Source organism: Herpailurus yagouaroundi, unplaced genomic scaffold (genome assembly GCF_014898765.1).
Source record: "Herpailurus yagouaroundi ecotype Mexico unplaced genomic scaffold, PumYag 160, whole genome shotgun sequence".
Taxonomy (NCBI): domain Eukaryota; kingdom Metazoa; phylum Chordata; class Mammalia; order Carnivora; family Felidae; genus Herpailurus; species Herpailurus yagouaroundi.
Window position 1 is genome coordinate 13,701,842 of NW_024412401.1, and position 18,252 is coordinate 13,720,093.

General features: G+C 34.7%; 1 protein-coding gene across 3 annotated transcripts in view; it reads left to right on the forward strand.

The window, feature by feature from the left end:
• Positions 1–18,252, forward strand: part of IFT74 (intraflagellar transport 74) — an 89,085-nt gene that overhangs the window by 42,401 nt on the left and 28,432 nt on the right. For all 3 annotated transcript variants that reach the window (XM_040481406.1, XM_040481408.1, XM_040481407.1), the window contains exons 9-13: positions 272–410; positions 2,015–2,077; positions 5,954–6,097; positions 7,744–7,784; positions 10,478–10,557. In XM_040481406.1, the coding sequence (XP_040337340.1) occupies positions 272–410; positions 2,015–2,077; positions 5,954–6,097; positions 7,744–7,784; positions 10,478–10,557 (467 nt within the window). The remainder of the gene's footprint in view (positions 1–271; positions 411–2,014; positions 2,078–5,953; positions 6,098–7,743; positions 7,785–10,477; positions 10,558–18,252) is intronic.

The following is an 18,252-nucleotide window of genomic DNA, read 5'->3' on the forward strand; positions in this document are numbered from 1 at the left end:
TACTTTTCATCCCTATGACTTATACATTCCATAACTAGAAACTTTGTATCTCCCACTCCCCTTCACCCATTTTTGCCCACCCCTCACCCTCTCCTCCCCAGCAACTGCTAGTTTGTTCTCTAAATAGAATTTTTTGTACATCTATAAGGATTACAAACTATGTTAAATAACTTTACCCTATTTAGTTCAGACCATGACCTGAGAAAAATTAATTGATGTTTTCCCCCTCAATATAGTAAGAGGAATATTACATGCTTTCTTTTGATTTCAGGAAGGAAAAACAAATTAGAAGTGTAGAAGAAGAAGTTGAACAGGAAAAGCAAGCAGCAGATGGCATTATCAAAAACATGTCTCCTGAAAAACAAGTCAAGTACACAGAAATGAAAACCACAAATGAGAAATTGTTGCAGGTAATACTAATCACTGTTCTGTGCCAAGCATACAGCAGTCTTGCTAATAAAAATATGGTCTGAAGATGGACAGCATTGGCATCCTGGAGATCTACTGATAAGAATATTTTAACAAGGTCTCCAGATAATTTTTATGGACATTTAAATTTGAGAAGCACTGATCTAGAAAACTTCATTAGCATATGCTGCATAATGACCTAATCTGACTGTATTACTCATTTCTGTGCATCTTTCACTTTTGCATGTTACAAAGATTCATGAAAACACTTGTTTTTTTAAATGAGTTGTAAATGGAAATAATAAAAACTCTCATATACCAGAGCCATATAGATATTTACTCTCTTTCCTGCCTAATAAGCAGCACCTAATAAGCATCTCTTTTACCGTGTCCTTGATTTGAACATCTCTTGCTTCCTAATCATGGTGTTTAAGTAAAAATTTGGGGGCCTGCTGAGGGCTCATTGAGAATTCTCCCAACATTCAGTTATGGTGGTGACTTAGATTAGCAAGTTAGTGCCTTTACATGCCTATATATCCCTTAACCCAACAGTTCACAGAGAATTAGTCCTCACGAATGCCAGTAATGAATACAGTTTCTCAAATATTACTTGACTGACTATTTTTTAAAGTTCATTTATTTATTTGGTGGGGAGGCGGAGAGAGAGAGAATCCCAAGCCAGCTCTATGCTTAGCACAGAGGGGACTGCTAGCTCCATCTAATAACTGTGAGATCCTGACCTGAGCTGATATCAAGAGTCAGATGCTCAACTGGCTGAGCCACTCATCCACCCACTTCACCAACAATTTAATATAGCTTTTATTCAGGGTTTATAACATAAAATGAAGCACTGAAGAAAAGACTATTACAGAAATGCCAAAATACCATGAAAATGTAATTAATCTTGCACAGCTGTTTTTGAATAAGTAATCAGCTCAAAAGTCTTGTCCCTAGGAGTGAGCCATGTATATTATGTGTTGGCTCTAAAAGAAATTAGACAAAATATATGAAAACATAGTTAAGAAATCAAAATTAAAAATCATGACTTTAGGGGCGCCTGGGTGGCGCAGTCGGTTGAGCGTCCGACTTCAGCCAGGTCACGATCTCGCGGTCCTTGAATTCGAGCCCCGCGTCAGGCTCTGGGCTGATGGCTCAGAACCTGGAGCCTGTTTCCGATTCTGTGTCTCCCTCTCTCTCTGCCCCTCCCCGTTCATGCTCTGTCTCTCTCTGTCCCAAAAATAAATAAACGTTGAAAAAATAAAATAAAAATAAAAATCATGACTTTAAACAATGACATCATTAATTTGAAGGTTTCTGATATTGAATATTCTTGAAACACAATGATGATTCACTGTGTAAAGGGCTAGCTACCTTTGACAAGCTCATAAGGTATTTTTAAAGGTAGATCATGGCATAGTTTTTAGGAGTAATGAAAGAAATTAACAAAAATACAAATAATGTTAATAAATTCTAGTCATATAGCAAGATATGAGTTGAATATGTTTACAAAACCACAATCATATTTGCCACAACCACATTTGAAATGTTGAGAAAGATTATTCTAAATATAACTTGCATATATATTTGCTTTTTTCCTTTTTCTTAGGAATTAGATACACTTCAGCAACAACTAGACTCACTGAACATGAAAAAAGAGAGCTTGGAAGCTGTACGTATAAAATCAAATAAAGGTTCTTATATTACTCAGCTACAAAAGATAATTCAGCTAAATATATTAATGGAACTCATTCAAGGACATATTTATTTAGCAGTTTACTAAGAGGAGTATAATTTTTTTCCCATTCATCACCACAAATATCCTAGTTTGTTAAGAAATTAGATTCAGTTATTGAGTACCTACTGTGTGCAAAAGGAATCATTCTGCCTTTCTGAGGCATGTAAAATCTAATGGTAAGTTAAAGACATGTGAAGAAAGAGTCTAATAAAAGTGAAAAGGGAGAGAGATTAGTTCATCACTTTAAAGATGTAAATGCTTGCATTTGTTATTTGTTTATTTAAGGTAGTTTTAATTTAAAAAGCACATGTGTTTTTTAATGAAAAATTTTTTTATTCAAAAAATTATTTTTTATTCAAAACAGTTGAATAAGATAAAAGTGAAAATGCCTGTTTTATCCCCTCTTTCTAGACAGAAGTACTTTGTATTTTTTGAGTGTTTACTATGTGCTTTTTTTGAGCTCTTTGCAAAGATCACCAGCATTGTTGTTTAGTCTTTACAACAATCTCATAATCTTATCTTGGTTTTATTGTTATGGAAAACCTCACGTGGGATTCACACTTCATATGCAGCTTGATTTGGTTTTTTTTCACTTAACCTTCTCTCTTGAATTCTATTCACCTCAGCTATTATTGTAAATTATTATTGTAAATTATTGTAATTATTGTTGTAAATCATTATTGTAAATTACTGCACTGTGTTATATTGTATAACTATAACATAGCCTTGTAGATGAATAGGTTGTTTATAGTTTTTTTGTATTATAAACAGTGCTGCAGTAAAAACATGCATTTTATGCAGTTATGTAAATATGTCTTAAGATAAATTTCTTGCAGTGGGTCAAAGGATACACACTTCTAAAATGTCAGGTTGCCAAATTGCCTTCCAAAGAGGTGGTTCCATTTTCTACTTCTAGATTCAATGTATGAGAGTGCCTATTTTCCCCTGCACTCATTAATGGCAAGCATTATCCACTTTTTCCGTTTTTGCTGGTTTAATGGGTAAAAATTTCTATCTTGTTTTGATTTTCATTTGCTTATGCATGAAATTGAGTATTTCTTTATATATTTATTGGCCAATGTATTTCTTTTTCTGTGAACTACCTTTTCATGTCCTTTACACTTCAGTATACTGTCTGTACCTCAAACCTTGCCTGCCTTTCCTGATTTCCTATGGATTCCAGTAGGTATCATGATAATAGGATTGGGAACACTTGTAGATTGACAAGATTACTGTCTTGCAAAAAGAATTAAGCATGAGTATTTTGTAATTCTTTTGGAAATTTACTGTTGAAAAAGTAGTTTGCTTAAAATGTTAAGATGGTTTTCTATATCTGATTGTCCTCATGTGGGTATATATAATTTTTATTTTTTTGGATCTCTATGGTAACAGATCTCTATAAGCTCCAAAGAATAAGGGCCATATTAAGTATTAACACAGCTGCCCTACAGAATTCCTCACTATCTGTTTTAGGGTATGTAGGGAATGTCAGGTCTTATTTCACTTGGCAAATTTAGTTTCTGCAGGAAGAGGTATAAGCTATATTTTTGGACTTAGTGTTTATATTGCTGCTACTTTTTGGAATCAGAACATGTATGAGTAAGATAACATGAAATTTTATAAAACTTACAGTATTCCCAAATCAGGAAAAGTATAAGTTACTAATTTTATTTTAACTTTTGCCAGATTCCTTCTATTTTTTATTTGGACTTGTTCTTCAAGAAAACATTGTGTCAGATATCATTTAACTCGTATTTATTGAATATCTACTGTGTGTTCACTACTATGCTAAGTATTACTTGTTCATTTCACCAGAATGTAAAAAACATAGGTGAAGAATCAACATGAGTTTTATTCAGGAACGGTTTTATTGAGATACAATTTGAAGAGGTTTTTAGGATGATTAAGCAAAAGGAAGGGGGAGATGCGCCTGGGTGGCTCAGTCGAGCATCTGGCTTTGGCTCAGGTCATGATCTCACAGTCCGTGAGTTCGAGCCCCGTGTCAGGCTCTGTGCCGACAGCTCGGAGCCTGGAGCCTGCTTCAGATTCTGTCTCCCTCTCTCTGACCCTCCCTTGTTCATGCTCTGTCTTTCTCTGTCTCAAAAACAAATGAACATTAAATAAATAAATAAATAAATGAATAAATAAATAAATAAATAAATAAATAAATAAAGGAAGGGGGAGATAGCTATGAAAAAAGGTATCTCAAGATAACCTGTATTTCTTCTATCTGTATTTTATTATCGTGCTGTTTGACCTGAAGCTAATCGATTAATTGAGCTGTATATGTGCTTTTTTTTATTGGCTCTGAGATCAAGAGCTGAGAGCTGAGATCAAGAGTCAGACGCTTAATCAACTGAGCCACCTAGGCACCCCTGCTTTTTTTTTTCTTTCAAGATTTTATTTTTAAGTAATCTCTGCACACAGTGTGGTCCCTACTTACCATCCTGAGATCAAGAGTCGCATTCTTCACCAACTGAGCCAGCCAGGCACTTCTATAAGATGCTTTTTTAATAGACTTTCAAACATTTCCTCTTACACGCTTTTTCCTTTTTTTAATCCTTCTCTTTGGCTTCCAAAAAAGAGGTCTTTCATCTTAAAAATTTGGTCTTGTTCTTGCTGTGGGCCTGGTTTCAGATATCATCATTAACTTTTATTTTTGCTAACTTAAAAAATTATTTAGATTTAGACCCTCTGTCTTTTCATCTGTAAAACAGAGTTAATAGTATTATCTGATAGAGTTGCTTTGAGTATTAGAGATAGTGTCTAAAGAACATGGAATATAGTGCCTGGCACAGGCACTTGCTTAATAACAGCTCCAAATGTCATTTTCCCCCTCATCCTCATCACTGTCAACATCCCTACCTCTTTTGGTTATCTAAAAATTATCACAGCCCTTAATTTCTCTTTGTGAACAGTGGAATAGTGGTGAATATACAAGACTATCCTATGTATGTGTATTAATTTCCTAACACTGCTGTAATAAATCCACACCAACTGGGTGGCTTAAAACAACAAATTTTCTCACCATTCTAGAGCCCAGAAATCTAAAATCAAGGTATCAGCAGAGCCATGTTCCCTCTGAGATACTGTTAGAATCCTTCCTTGCCTCTTCCTAGCTCCTGGTGGTGGCTATCAATCCTGGGTAGTCATTCCTTTATTTTAGCTGTATCACTCGTCTCTGCCTGTGTCATCACATGGCACTCTCCTTCTTTGTCTGTCTGTACATCTTCTCATAAGGACACCATTCACACTGGACTAGGGTCTATCCTAATGACCTCATCTTAACTGGAATAAATCTATGAGTGCTCTCTTTTACAAATTAGGTCATATTCATGGTACTGGAGATTAGGACTTCAACATATCTTTGGGTGACAAAGTTCAACTTGTAATATTGTAGTAGAATATATATGACTAGCCAGGAGAAAATATCTTCCCTCTAGAGATCAGGTCTTTGGACTTCCAAATGAATGTTGTGGTTTAAGTTGTACATACATTGTGACAATTTCTTAATTATCTTCCCAATGGTAGAGATGTCTGTCTTTGTTCAGGCGCTATATTTAGAAGATAAAATAAACCACCATCTTCTTGTGAATTTTAAACTGAAAATGGCTTATGAAGGAAAAAGTTTATTTTTATTCTTCCAATTTACAATTGTGCTTTGTAGCATTATTGAGTAGTATAGATATTGGATATCTCTATTTGAACATGCTGATGGCTTAAATTTGTCCTAATTCTTATAAACTAAAACCTACTTGAGAGTAGTTTTATAAAATGCAATTAAATTTTTCTTCTTTTTGTGCTCACTAGGAAATAGCACACTCCCAGGTTAAACAGGAGGCTGTATTGCTGCATGAAAAACTTTATGACTTGGAGTCCCATCGAGACCAAATGATTGCTGAAGACAAAAGCATGGGATCTCCAATGGAAGAGAGAGAGAGATTACTTAAGCAGGTAGAAAAAACAAAAATACTTTACTATGTTAAGATTTGTTAAGTATTCTGATTATTTTTTTTAAGGCATATATATTGAACAGAAAGCCAGTAAGTTTATTGTCTTCAAAAACAGTGAAAATTGAGTTTCATCTAAATTAAGATTAACTGGGGTGCCGGGGTGGCTCAGTCGGTTAAGCGTCCAGCTGTTGATCTTGGCTCAGGTCATGATCTCACAGTTTGTGAATTTGAACCCTCCACCTGGCTTTGTACTGACAGTGTAGAGCCTCCTTGGGATTCTCTCTCTCCCTCTCTTTCTGCGACCCTCCCATCCCTGCTCACTCTCCCTCTCTCAAAATAAATAAATAAACATTAAAAAATAAATAAATAATGATGAACTATTTGACCAAGAAAATCTAGGTGCAAGTCATTTTTCACATAAGCTGTTTCTTGACTTAAATCCTAATTTTACATGGCTCTTGTGCACATTTTGGCCATTTTTCATGTTTTGGATCCATATAAGGAAACTGAAAGTCTTCTTTATTGGTCCATAAATAATTAGATGATCTTATTGAAGATCTGTTCCTTTATTTGTTTTGGGCCTAATATTTAGAAAACAAAATGCCCCAAGGCTAATGAATTTTATGGTGATTATTATCAGTGTCTCTGTAAAGTGAATGGAGTTAAAATGTACTATGAAATCGCAGTATGTCACCAGGTTGTGTCACATGTATTCATTAGCTTTCTTATTACCCCAAAGCTAGTTTTAATCTAGCACTAAGTTATAATTAACCTGTTGTTTATCCTGAGACACCCTAACTATAGGGCTCCTGGAGCACTGCATGTATATTTGGGAACAGCACCCGTTAGGACCCTACAGATGAGACTCCTCTGTGGGATTAGGTTGAGCCCAAATGGTTTGGATGAACCTTAGGGATCAACTCAGGAACTATTTAAGTGTTAGAATCATTCCAGAAAGGTATTAAAATCTAGAATCTCTGAAGTTCCACGGAAAGAAATCATTGGACGCAGGGGAGGGAGAATGTGATCTTGGGATAGGATTGCCAGATGAAATACACAACAACCGGTTAAATTTTAATTTCATATAAACAATGAATAATTGTTTATAATATATGTATTATAATATATGTGTGTGTGTGTGTGTACACACACACACACACATATATTAATCATGGTAAATACGTGCCCTGAAAGTTATTATTTATCTGAGATTCAAATGTAATAGAGATCATGAAATCTGGCAACCCTGCCTTGTGTGGGTGTGGGTGAGGGGCTAAGGAAAGACAGTCTCAGAAAGCCTGGATATTTATGTAAACTGATCTAGGCCTGAAGACACAACAGCCTCATGGTGCCAAACAGATAGGTATAGATGTATCAGTCATCACCCTTGCTTTGAGAAAAAAGGGAAAATCTGAGAGTAGTTTCTTAATAATGTGTGTGTGTGTGTGTGTATACATAATTATAAAATTTTTATATATAAAATATATATATTTTTTGACTTCAAAGGTTGAATTTTAAGAAATAGATTTCAAGAAAGAGACTACATTTGACATGTTTGTACAACATACCTTAGAAGGAAATTCTCTTTAAGATAGCCTAATGATAAGTAACTCTTTTAAGTACTATTTTGTTTATATGCTTTTATAGGTTAAAGAAGATAATCAGGAAATAGCCAGCATGGAGCGACAGTAAGTACATTTATAATATGACACACTACATCCATTTCATATGTTTTAAATTTCATTCTAAATGTGCAATAGGTACATATTGTTAGTTATTTTTTTCTATGTTTCACACTGATAATACTGATGTAATGTTCAATCTTATTTAGAGATTTAAATATTTCTTTTAATATTTAGTTAAGAGCCATTGGATAGCACAATTATTTTTTAAAAACAGCTCTATTAAGATATGATACATACCAGGGGCGCCTGGGTGGCTCAGTCGCTTAAGCACCCAACTTCAGCTCAGGTCATGATCTTACAGTTGGTGGCTTTGAGCCCTGCGTTGGGCTCTCTGCTGTCAGCATAGAACCTGCTTCAGATCCTCTGTCCCCCTCTGTCACTGCCCCTCCCCCACTCACATGTGCTCTCTTTCAAAAAAAACCATTAAAGTGTGTGTGTGTGTGTGTGTATATATATATATATGTATTCCTTAGCATACAATTCACGTTTAAAGTATACAATTCAAAGGTTTTTAGTATATCCAGAATTGTGCAATCATTACCTCAGTAAGATCCAACACCCCTTTCCTCACCCCCCTCATCCACCACTCCCAGCCCTAGTCTACCATTCTACTTTATGTTGCTGTAGTTTGGCCTATTTTGGATATTCTGTATGCATGGAATCATATTGTATGTGGTTCTGTGTGGCTAGATTCTTTCACTTAGCATAATGTCTTCAAGGTTCATCTGTGTGGTAGTATGTATCAGTATATAATTTCTTTTTTTTTTTTTTTTTTGGCCAAATAATATTCCATTGTGTGAATATGCCATATTTATCCATTTATCAGTTGATGGGTATTTGGATTGTTTCCAGTTTTGGGCGATGATGGATCATGCTGGCATGAACACTGATGTATATGTTTTCACTTTTCTTGGGTTTATACTGAGGAATAAAATTGCTGGCCTATATAGTAACTCTAGGACCAGCCAGACTATCTTCCAAGAAGCTGCACCATTTTACATTTATACCAGCGGTACATGAGCATTCCAGTTTCTCCAATCCTTACCAACACTTGTTATTATCTGTTTGTTTGTTTTTTAATTCTAGCCATCCTAATGGGTAGAAAGTGGTATCTCATTATGGTTTTGATTTGCATTTCCCTAATGACTGATGTTTATTAACCATGTCTATATCTTCTTTAGAGAAATGTCTGTTCATATCCTTTGCCAATTTTTAAAAAATACTTATTTATTTATTTTGAGAAAGAGAAAGTGAGCATGAGCCAGGGAGGGGCAGAGAGAGAGGCAGAGAGAGAATCCCAAGCAGGCTCCATGCTGCCAGTGCAGAGCCTGATGTGGGGCTGGAACTCAAGAAACGTGGGATCATGGCCTGAGCTGAAATCAAGAGCTGGATACTTCCCAACCCAGCTACCCGCTTTGCCCATTTTTTAATTGGATTATTTATCTTTTTATTATTGAATTATTAAGAAGTCTTTATATATTCTAGAGACATGTCTCTTATCAGATAAATCATTGTGAAGTTTTTCTACCATTCTGTTGGTTGTCTTTTCATTCTCTTAGTGGTGTCCTTTGAAGAGCAAAAGTTTTAGATTTTGATAATGTCTAGTTTATTTTTTATTTTGTTGCTTATGGTTTTGGTGTCCTATCTAAGAAACCAATGCCTAATCCAAAGTCATGAAGATCTATGCTGATGATTTATTTTAAGAATTTTACAGTTTAGCTCTTATGTTTAGATCTATGATTCATTTTAAGTAAACTTTTGTATATGGTATGAGGTAGGGTCCAATTTTATTCTTTTGTTTGTGCTTATCCAGTTGTCCCAGCAACATTTGTTGAAATATTCTTTCAATAAATATTATTCAATATTATTTCCCCATTTAATTATTTTTGCACCTTTGTCAAAAACCAGTTGTGTATCAATACAGGGGATCCCATTTCTGGACTCTCAAGTTTTATTCCATTGCTGTATATGTCTTCCTTTAGTCCAGTACCACATTGTGTTAATTATTATAGCTTTGTAATAAGTACAAATGCTGTTTGTTAAAAGTTTTAACCTATATAATTGTCAGTCAGCAGTAAATTTTTTATTATTCTCTAATTTTTGAGATTAATTTGTCAACTTAGTTCAGTTTTTATAGACCTGCAAAAAGAAGGTTGCTAAAAATTTTTCACTTTAATATCACAAGTCAAACTCAAGAAAAGGATGGGGGAAAGGGCTGCTATTGAAGTCAGGCAACCTAACTTTCTCAGAATATACTTCTATTCTAAATATGAATCCTATAAAAAGATCTGGAAAAGATTTTTCTCTCTACAGTATTGTCTTCAGAATAAGGCATATTATTTATAGATATTATTTATGCAACTTAGAAAAGATTTCCTAACATCATATAATTTTTATTTAATGTTTTAATTTAATTTTAATGTTTTTACTGGACATCTAAATTATCTGTCAAATTTATTTTTTTTTTAAGTTTATTTATCTTGGGGAGGGGGAAGGGGCAGAGAGAGAGAGAGAGAGAGAGAGAGAGAAGAGAATCCCAAGCAGGCTCCGTGCTGTCAACATGGAGCACAATGCAGGGCTCAAACTTAAGAACCATGAGATCATGACCTGAGCCGAAATCAAGAGTCAGATGCTTAACCAACTGAGCCATCCAGGCATCCCTCTATCATAACTTTATTAAATAATATTTTCAACAGGTTAACAGATATAAAAGAAAAAATAAAGCAATTTAATGAAGAAATTAGACAACTGGACATGGATTTAGAAGAACACCAAGGTAATTTTTCTGGTATTTTTATAATGTGTGATAGCAGGTATATAGCAGTATTGATATAGTATTGCCGTGGACTTCAGGGACTATTTACGTGGGATTTAATATTTAATTCTGTATGATATCTCTAACATTACTAAAATGCTAAACTATACTATAATAGTAAATATAATTAATATTAAATTGTGTAAGTTGACTAAAAACTTGAAATAAAGTGGTTATATAATGACAAGAATTTATTTTGTTTTGCAAATCAGTTTTTTTTTTTTTTTAATATTTTTATTTATTTTTGAGAGAGAGAGAGACAGAGCACAAGCAGGGGAGGGACAGAGAGAGAGGGAGACACAGAATCCAAAGCAGGCTCCAGGCTCTGAGCTGTCACCACAGAGGCCGACATGGGGCCCGAACTTGTGAACCACGAGGTCATGACCTGAGCCGAAGTCAGACGCTTAACTGACTGAGCCACCCAGGCGCCCCAGTTTTTTAAAAAAAATGAAATAAAATGGTTTAAAGTTATTACAGATTTCTAATTTATACCTTCTTAATGTGGTCAGCTATCAATCAACTGGGGTAGCTGATAGAATTGGGAGGAGAGAGAGGATCAAGTCCCAAACAGAAAGAATTAATTTCTTAGGGGTCCCTGTAATGAGGTAGCAAGTACTGATCTGATCCTTTCCCTACTTCCCCCAGCTGTGGGATATGAAGGGCCAAAGGGACTAGAACCCTTGTGGGAGCCTGGGGTATGAACATGTAGGGATTGGAGAGTTATAGTATATGTGTGGTTATATTATTTATATTTTTTCTTGATGTGTGAATAATAGCATTAGCTACTATTGATTGCTTACTTACCTGGATTGGGTACTATGTGATCTTTTCAAGAACCATTGAAGCCTTGTAAGCCCTTTTATACTTGTTGAAGCCCAGAGAAATTACTCAAATTCCCACAGCTAGGAAGGGGTAAAGTCTAGGTTTAGACCAAGTTTTCTTTGATCCCAAAGTTTTATTCTGTTGTCCAAGCCTAATCAGTGCTACATTTGCGAAGTAAAAATATTCCTATGAAATGCTTAGTTTTATTTACATATGGCTACTAGTAATGGCTTCAAGTAAGACATTTAGGCATATTAGGCATACAAGGCAGACAAACTTTAAGTTCCAGTTATCAGATAAACCTTTCTGAGCTTAAATTTTCTCATCTGCAAAGTGAATATGAGTCATTCCTCACTAAGTTTATGGATACTAAATGGTATATATGACAAGGTAAGCTCCAAATAAATTGTTAAAACTAAGGTCATACTATCTTCCTTATTAAATTATTTTATTGCTTTTAATTTATGTAGATCTAGTATTCTAGATTTTTTTATTAATAGCTTATTGTGAGAAATCTGATAATGTTCTTGATTTTAGATGCTTTATAGGAAACTTTCTAAACAATTTTCTTCTTCCTACGTTTAAACTTCTAACAACACTCAATTTATTTTTCCAGTAAAGTAATTCATTTTAAGGGTAACTATTAATTGCTAGTTCTAAATTAAGTAGAATGTTTTGAATTTTGGCTTCTATTTTCCTTTTTGTTTTCTAACCTTCTTTGTCCTTTTTGATTAATGTGGAAAAAGACAATCTATAATGTAATAGTAACAAAAAAGTGTTAAAGTATCTGTAAAAATATATGTGTTACATAAATATTATGTACATATGTATGTTCGTATATATATTAACACATTAATTTTTTGTTCTTGTGCTATACTGTGAACATAAATTATGGGTGCAGTAGCACAGGGGGGTTTTGTTAGAAGGTTATGTGTTAGCTCAGGACTTCATTATTTCTCGTCTGACCTTTTGCAGTAGCCTTCTAACTGGTTGCCCCATCTCCTGTCTTGCTCTTTCTTGGTTGATATACCACAATGTTGCTAAAGTGACCTGAAGTAAAATTGATTCTCTGTCATTCTCCTGCTTAACAGTGGTTCCCCATGACCTATGGGAGAAAAAGTTTAAGAATCTTTGCATGGCATTATAGTCCCTCTGCAATCTGATTTGTTTCTTGTCAGTCTCCTCTCCTCCTCATCATTTATGTCCTTACATTCTAATAATAATCTCCTTACAGTACCCTGCACTTCACCCCCTTTACCATAAATCAGACTCAGTCCTTTTCTCCTACTATTTATTCCCTTGTCTTGAATGTTCTTTTCCCTGTTATTTACTTACTAACTTCTCATCTTTAAAATCTACCTCAGGTATCCTTTCATCTAGCATAATAACCCTAACCTCCCTCCCTGGCCTATATCAGGGCTGGACTAAGACACACACACCCCTGTATCAGAGCATACTGTGCATAAATATATCACTGTATTGACCATACTATATTACCACTATGTCCTTGGATGTTTGTCTTTTCCTTTAGGCTGTACATCCTCAAAGGATGCAGACTGTGTTTTATTCACTTTGGTAACCTCTTTCATCAACATGGTGTCTGGGAAAATAAACAATAAATGTTTGTGGAATGAATGAAACAGTGATGTATTTTAGCAGGGAAAGATTTGAGAATGAACTGAAGGTGAAAATTGAGCTCTGTCACTTCTTTGGGCCCTCTAGTTCTTAGGATGTACATATGCACTCTTTTCCAGAGACAGTTTGATTGGTTAGCAAAGGTGTTATTACTTTCTGGAAGATTCCTACCTTGGATTCATTATTTATTACCAGTAAAGTGATGGGTTCTTACCTTTATCTGCATTCTCACAGTCCCTTGACTGAAGACTGTAGATAATCCACTTCTTAAGGTGTAGAGGATAATCAAGTTATTTTGGCTTTCCAATTCATGCTTTTTCCTGCCCCAGGCTTTGTTTCTCTGGCCATTTTACTAATTTCACAGTTGCTACCTTAGGGTGCCTTTGTATAATCCACCTAAGGCCACCACTTTGCCTTGTAGTGGTTCTGGTTAAAAGAGCATATAAACCATAAATAATGTTAATAATATATATCTCACTATGTTAGTAGTTGCTTCATCCTTTCAGTTTTGCATAATTCATTTTAAATTCACAGGCATCCTTGGATACTGTGTTAGGTGTAGTCGTGTTCTCTGCTCGGTATTAACAGTGGCCCTGTAATCCAGTATCTTCCATAAGTGCATTATATTTATTTATTTTGACAAGTCCTTATAGTTATACCTTGTCAAAAGTTACTTTGAGTAGTTATGTTTCAAAGTTAACTTAGTAAAATAAATTAACAGTTATTTGACTATCCTATGAAAGCCTTCATTATTCAGATGCTGAGTTATCCTCATAGTACACTTGGACTTTTGACCAATTCTTTTTTTTTTTATTTTTTTATTTTTTAACATTTATTTATTATTGAGAGACAGAGCATGAGCATGGGAGGGGCAGAGAAATGGGGAGACACAGAATCTGAAGCAGGCTCCAGGCTCTGAGCTGTCAGCACAGAGCCCAATGCACGGCTTGAATTTATAAACCGTGAGATCATGACCGGAGCCAAAGTTGGATGCTTAACTGACTGAGCCACCCAGGTGCCCCTGGACTTTTGACCACTTCTAGAAAGGCTTCTTTGCTCTCACATCTTTACTTCATCTTTGTAAGTGATTAAAAAAAATAATAAATCTCATAAAGAAAATTTCAATATAGTAAGATATCATTACTCTTTTTAAACTTCTGAGGGATTGAGTTTTATCATGGTAAATATTTATTAGACCTCACCCATACAGTGGTTTTACCTTATTGATGAAGCAGGTAATTTTGTTATATAGGTTCTAAAAATATTTAGATTAAAATATATATACTGTACTGTAAGGAACTATTATTTATACTAACTAGAAGCAATGAGAAATAGTTCTATTGAAAGTTGCTAACATGGTCAGAATTTGGGTACAAACTACATTTTTTTTTTTACAGTTTTTTTTTAAACATTTATTTATTATTGATAGAGACAGAGCATGAGCATGGGAGGGGCGGAGAGAGAGGGAGACACAGATTCTAAAGCAGGCTTCAGGCTCTGAGCTGTCAGCACAGAGCCTGACGTGGGGCCCAAACTCACAAACCACGAGATCATGACCTAAGCCAAAGTCGGACGCTTAACTGACTGAGCCATCCAGGCTCCCCCAAACTACATCATTATTCAAGCAGAGCATAATTGGCAGATGCCATGCTACTTTTCAGAACAGGCAGAACCCGTATGGATTTCTCCTTTCTCAGCTAAATGACAGCTGTTAAATATTTGGTTAATTGTGCTTTTTAAAGTATTGTTTCTGCCTTAAGCCAGCAGAAGAAGGGAAGTAATAAAGATTAGAGCAGAAATAAATGATATAGAAACAAAAAAAATCAGTAGAACAGATCAATGAAACCAGGAGCTAGTTCTTTGAAAAAATTCATAAAATTGATAAACCCCTCGTAGACTTACCAAAAAGAAAAGAGGACCCAAATAAGTAACATCATAAATGAGGAGAAATAACAACCAACACCAAAGAAATTCAAACAATTATAAGAGAATATTATGAAAAATTATATGCCAACAAATTGGACAATTTGGAAGAAGTGGATAAATTCCTAGACACGTGTAAACTACCAAAACTTAAATAGACCAGTAACCAGCAAAATAATTGAATCAATAATCAAAAGTCTCCCAAAAAACAAAGTCCAGGGCCAGATGGCTTACCAGAGCAAGTCTACCAAACATTTAAAGAAAACTTAACACCTATTCTCAAACTACTCCAAAAATTAGAAATGAAAGGGAAATATCCAGATTCATTCTATGAGGCCAGCATTACCCTGATTCCAAAATTAGACAAAGACTCCACTAAAAATCACATTGCTGGGAGTTTTATCTTTAAAATTTTTTTTCTGTAGTTTTTGTTGAGTTTGGGAGAGGATTAGAGTTACTGTGCCTATTAAACCTGCCATCTTTATCAAGAAATTACCAGTTATAAACATGGCTTACTCAGAATTTTCCAGAGTTTTAATCACCTGAATGTACTTCATTTTACGGGGTGTGTGTGTGTGTTGCCTCAAATGACCATTCTCATGCTTTCGTTAACTGTGCAATTATAGGAGGTTATCCCTTCCTAATTTTCAAAAAAAATTTCTTTAAAGTTACTTTATTTTATTTTTTATTTTTTTAACATTTATTTATTTTTGAGAGACAGAGAGAGATAGAGCATAAACAGGGGAGGAGTAGAGAGAGAGGGAGACAGAATCCAAATCAGGCTCCAGGCTCTGAGCTGTCAGCACAGAGCCCAATGTGGGGTTCAAACTCACGGACCACAAGATCATAACCTGAGCTGAAGTCGGCCGCTTAAACAACTGAGCCACCTAGGCACCCCTAAAGTTATTTTAAAGACTCTAGTTAATTCATTTTTTAAAATTGTGTGCTTTATTTTTTTATAAAAATCTGATATATACTTAATGTGAAAAATTCAAGCAGTACAAAAGTGTATCAAGTAAAAAGTTATCTCCTTTCTCCTTAGAGTCATCCCAGTCTTCAGAGGTGATCATTATTTACAGTTTGGTGTCTATAGCCTTTTAGACTTTTTCTGTACATATATAAGTGTATGTATTTTAAGATGGAGTAATACAGGTTCTCTGAGGTTGAGTCTTTCATTTAACTATATATAATGTACCTTCTTCCATTTGAGGATATCTACTTCATTCTAAGAAGTATAGTATAGTGGTCAATGTCAGAGTTTTATTTTATTTTATTTTTTTCTTAAATTTTTTTTAACGTTTTTTTATTTGTTTTTGAGACAGGGAGAGACAGAGCATGAACAGGGGAGGGTCAGAGAGAGGGAGACACAGAATCTGAAATAGGCTCCAGGCTCTGAGCTGTCAGCACAGAGCCCGATGAGGGGCTCGAACTCACAGACCGCAAGATCATGACCTGAGCCGAAGTTGGCCACTTTACCGGCTGAGCCACCCAGGCTCCCCACAATGTCAGAGTTTTAAAGCCAGACCAAGAATGGTACCTGGCACATATTTATTACTCTCAACAATTGTTACCTGCTATCATCCTCTTTGTTACTATGGTTAAAGTATTCACTGGATCCACATTGACATTTAGATGATTTCTAATTTTTCACCGCCAAGAACAATGCTGCAGTAAATAACCTTGTTATATACATGTTCAGTAGCTTGCGTATTTCCATATGATAAATTTCTAGAAGTGACATTTTAAATAGAAGGTTACTTTTACAATTTCTGTTATTTTTGTTTATTTCTTCCTGAAAAGATTGTGCTGTTTTATACAGCCAACAGCAGTATGTGAAAGTGCTTCCTCACCAGTGTTATTTATAAATTTCTTATTTTTTGTCAGTCAAGAGAATATACACTTTGATGGTTCACTGTTCTTAAAGGCCTGAATTTGTAGGACTACTATGATCCACAAGGTGGGGCTAATTTTCTGGATGTCTACTTACACAGACTAGGCTTGACAAATACTGTTGAAAAAGTACAGTCACATATCTCTGCAAGAAGGATTCTTGGGCATTATTACTCATTACAAATTATTTCCTCATTTTTAGAGTTCAGTACCTTTCCAAAGATGGATTAGATTGTAAAACTAAATATGTGATTATTGATACAGCATATCACAGACATCTAAATATTGAACAGCTGCAATATAATAAATATGTATCATGATAGAAGTATACATAAAGTGCTGTAGAATCATTGCATTACTTTCCTAAACTCTAAATAAACTCATTGTGATTTACTCTATAATTTATATGCTTCTTTGAAGCATAGGATACTTTTTCGTACGCAGGGTGCCATGGCCTAATTTGGAAGCTTTTATTCTTTACTTATGTTAGATAATATAGAATTTATAAAGACAGGATAGTTCTATTTAAGAGCATAGGTTCTGCAACCAAAATTCCTGTATTCAAATCTGAACTGTGCCGTTTACTGGATGATCTTGGACATACTATCTGACCTTTCTATACCTTAGTTTCCTCTTTTTTAAAAAATTAATGAATAATTAATTGATCTAATAGTTTCTTCATTTTTAAAATGGAGATGATAACAGTACCTCCTTACTACTTAGAGTCACTATGCATATTAAATGAATGGGTGTGTGTGTGTGTGTGTGTGTGTGTGTGTGTGTGTGTGTGTATGTAAGTAACTGACTCAAAATAGCATACAGTTATAAAAGTGCACATAATGTTAGTTACTGGCTGTTATTATTAATGCTATTAATTTATAAACTGAAACTTGAGTAACTTTCCTGGAGATTTTCCCAAAACATATTTTGAGGAAAGTATTTTCTCTAGGATGTTTAAAATAACTGATTCAGTTTCAAAGTGGTTTATCCTCTGGTATCTGAGATGCCAAATGGCATTTATGCATTTCTGTTCTGTAGAGATTCAATATACATTCAATGAAGAAGAATGAATCATTGCTTATTTTTCAATTTGGAGATTGGGTAAGCTACATTTTGTATTTTTCATTAGAAGATGGTATCATTTCCAGATCAGGTACTTGAGTACTATCTGAAACTTGTCAGAAATAAAAATTCTTTGGCTGCACCTCAGACCTACTGAATGTGAAACACTGGGAATAGGGAATTTGTGTTTCAGCAAACCCTCTGATGATTCTGATACATGCTAAAGTTTTATAACCACTTCTTGAGGAAATAATTAAGAACTTGTGTTTAGTACATTCTAAAGACTACTCATTATACCATCCAGTTTTATTGATATTACTCTGT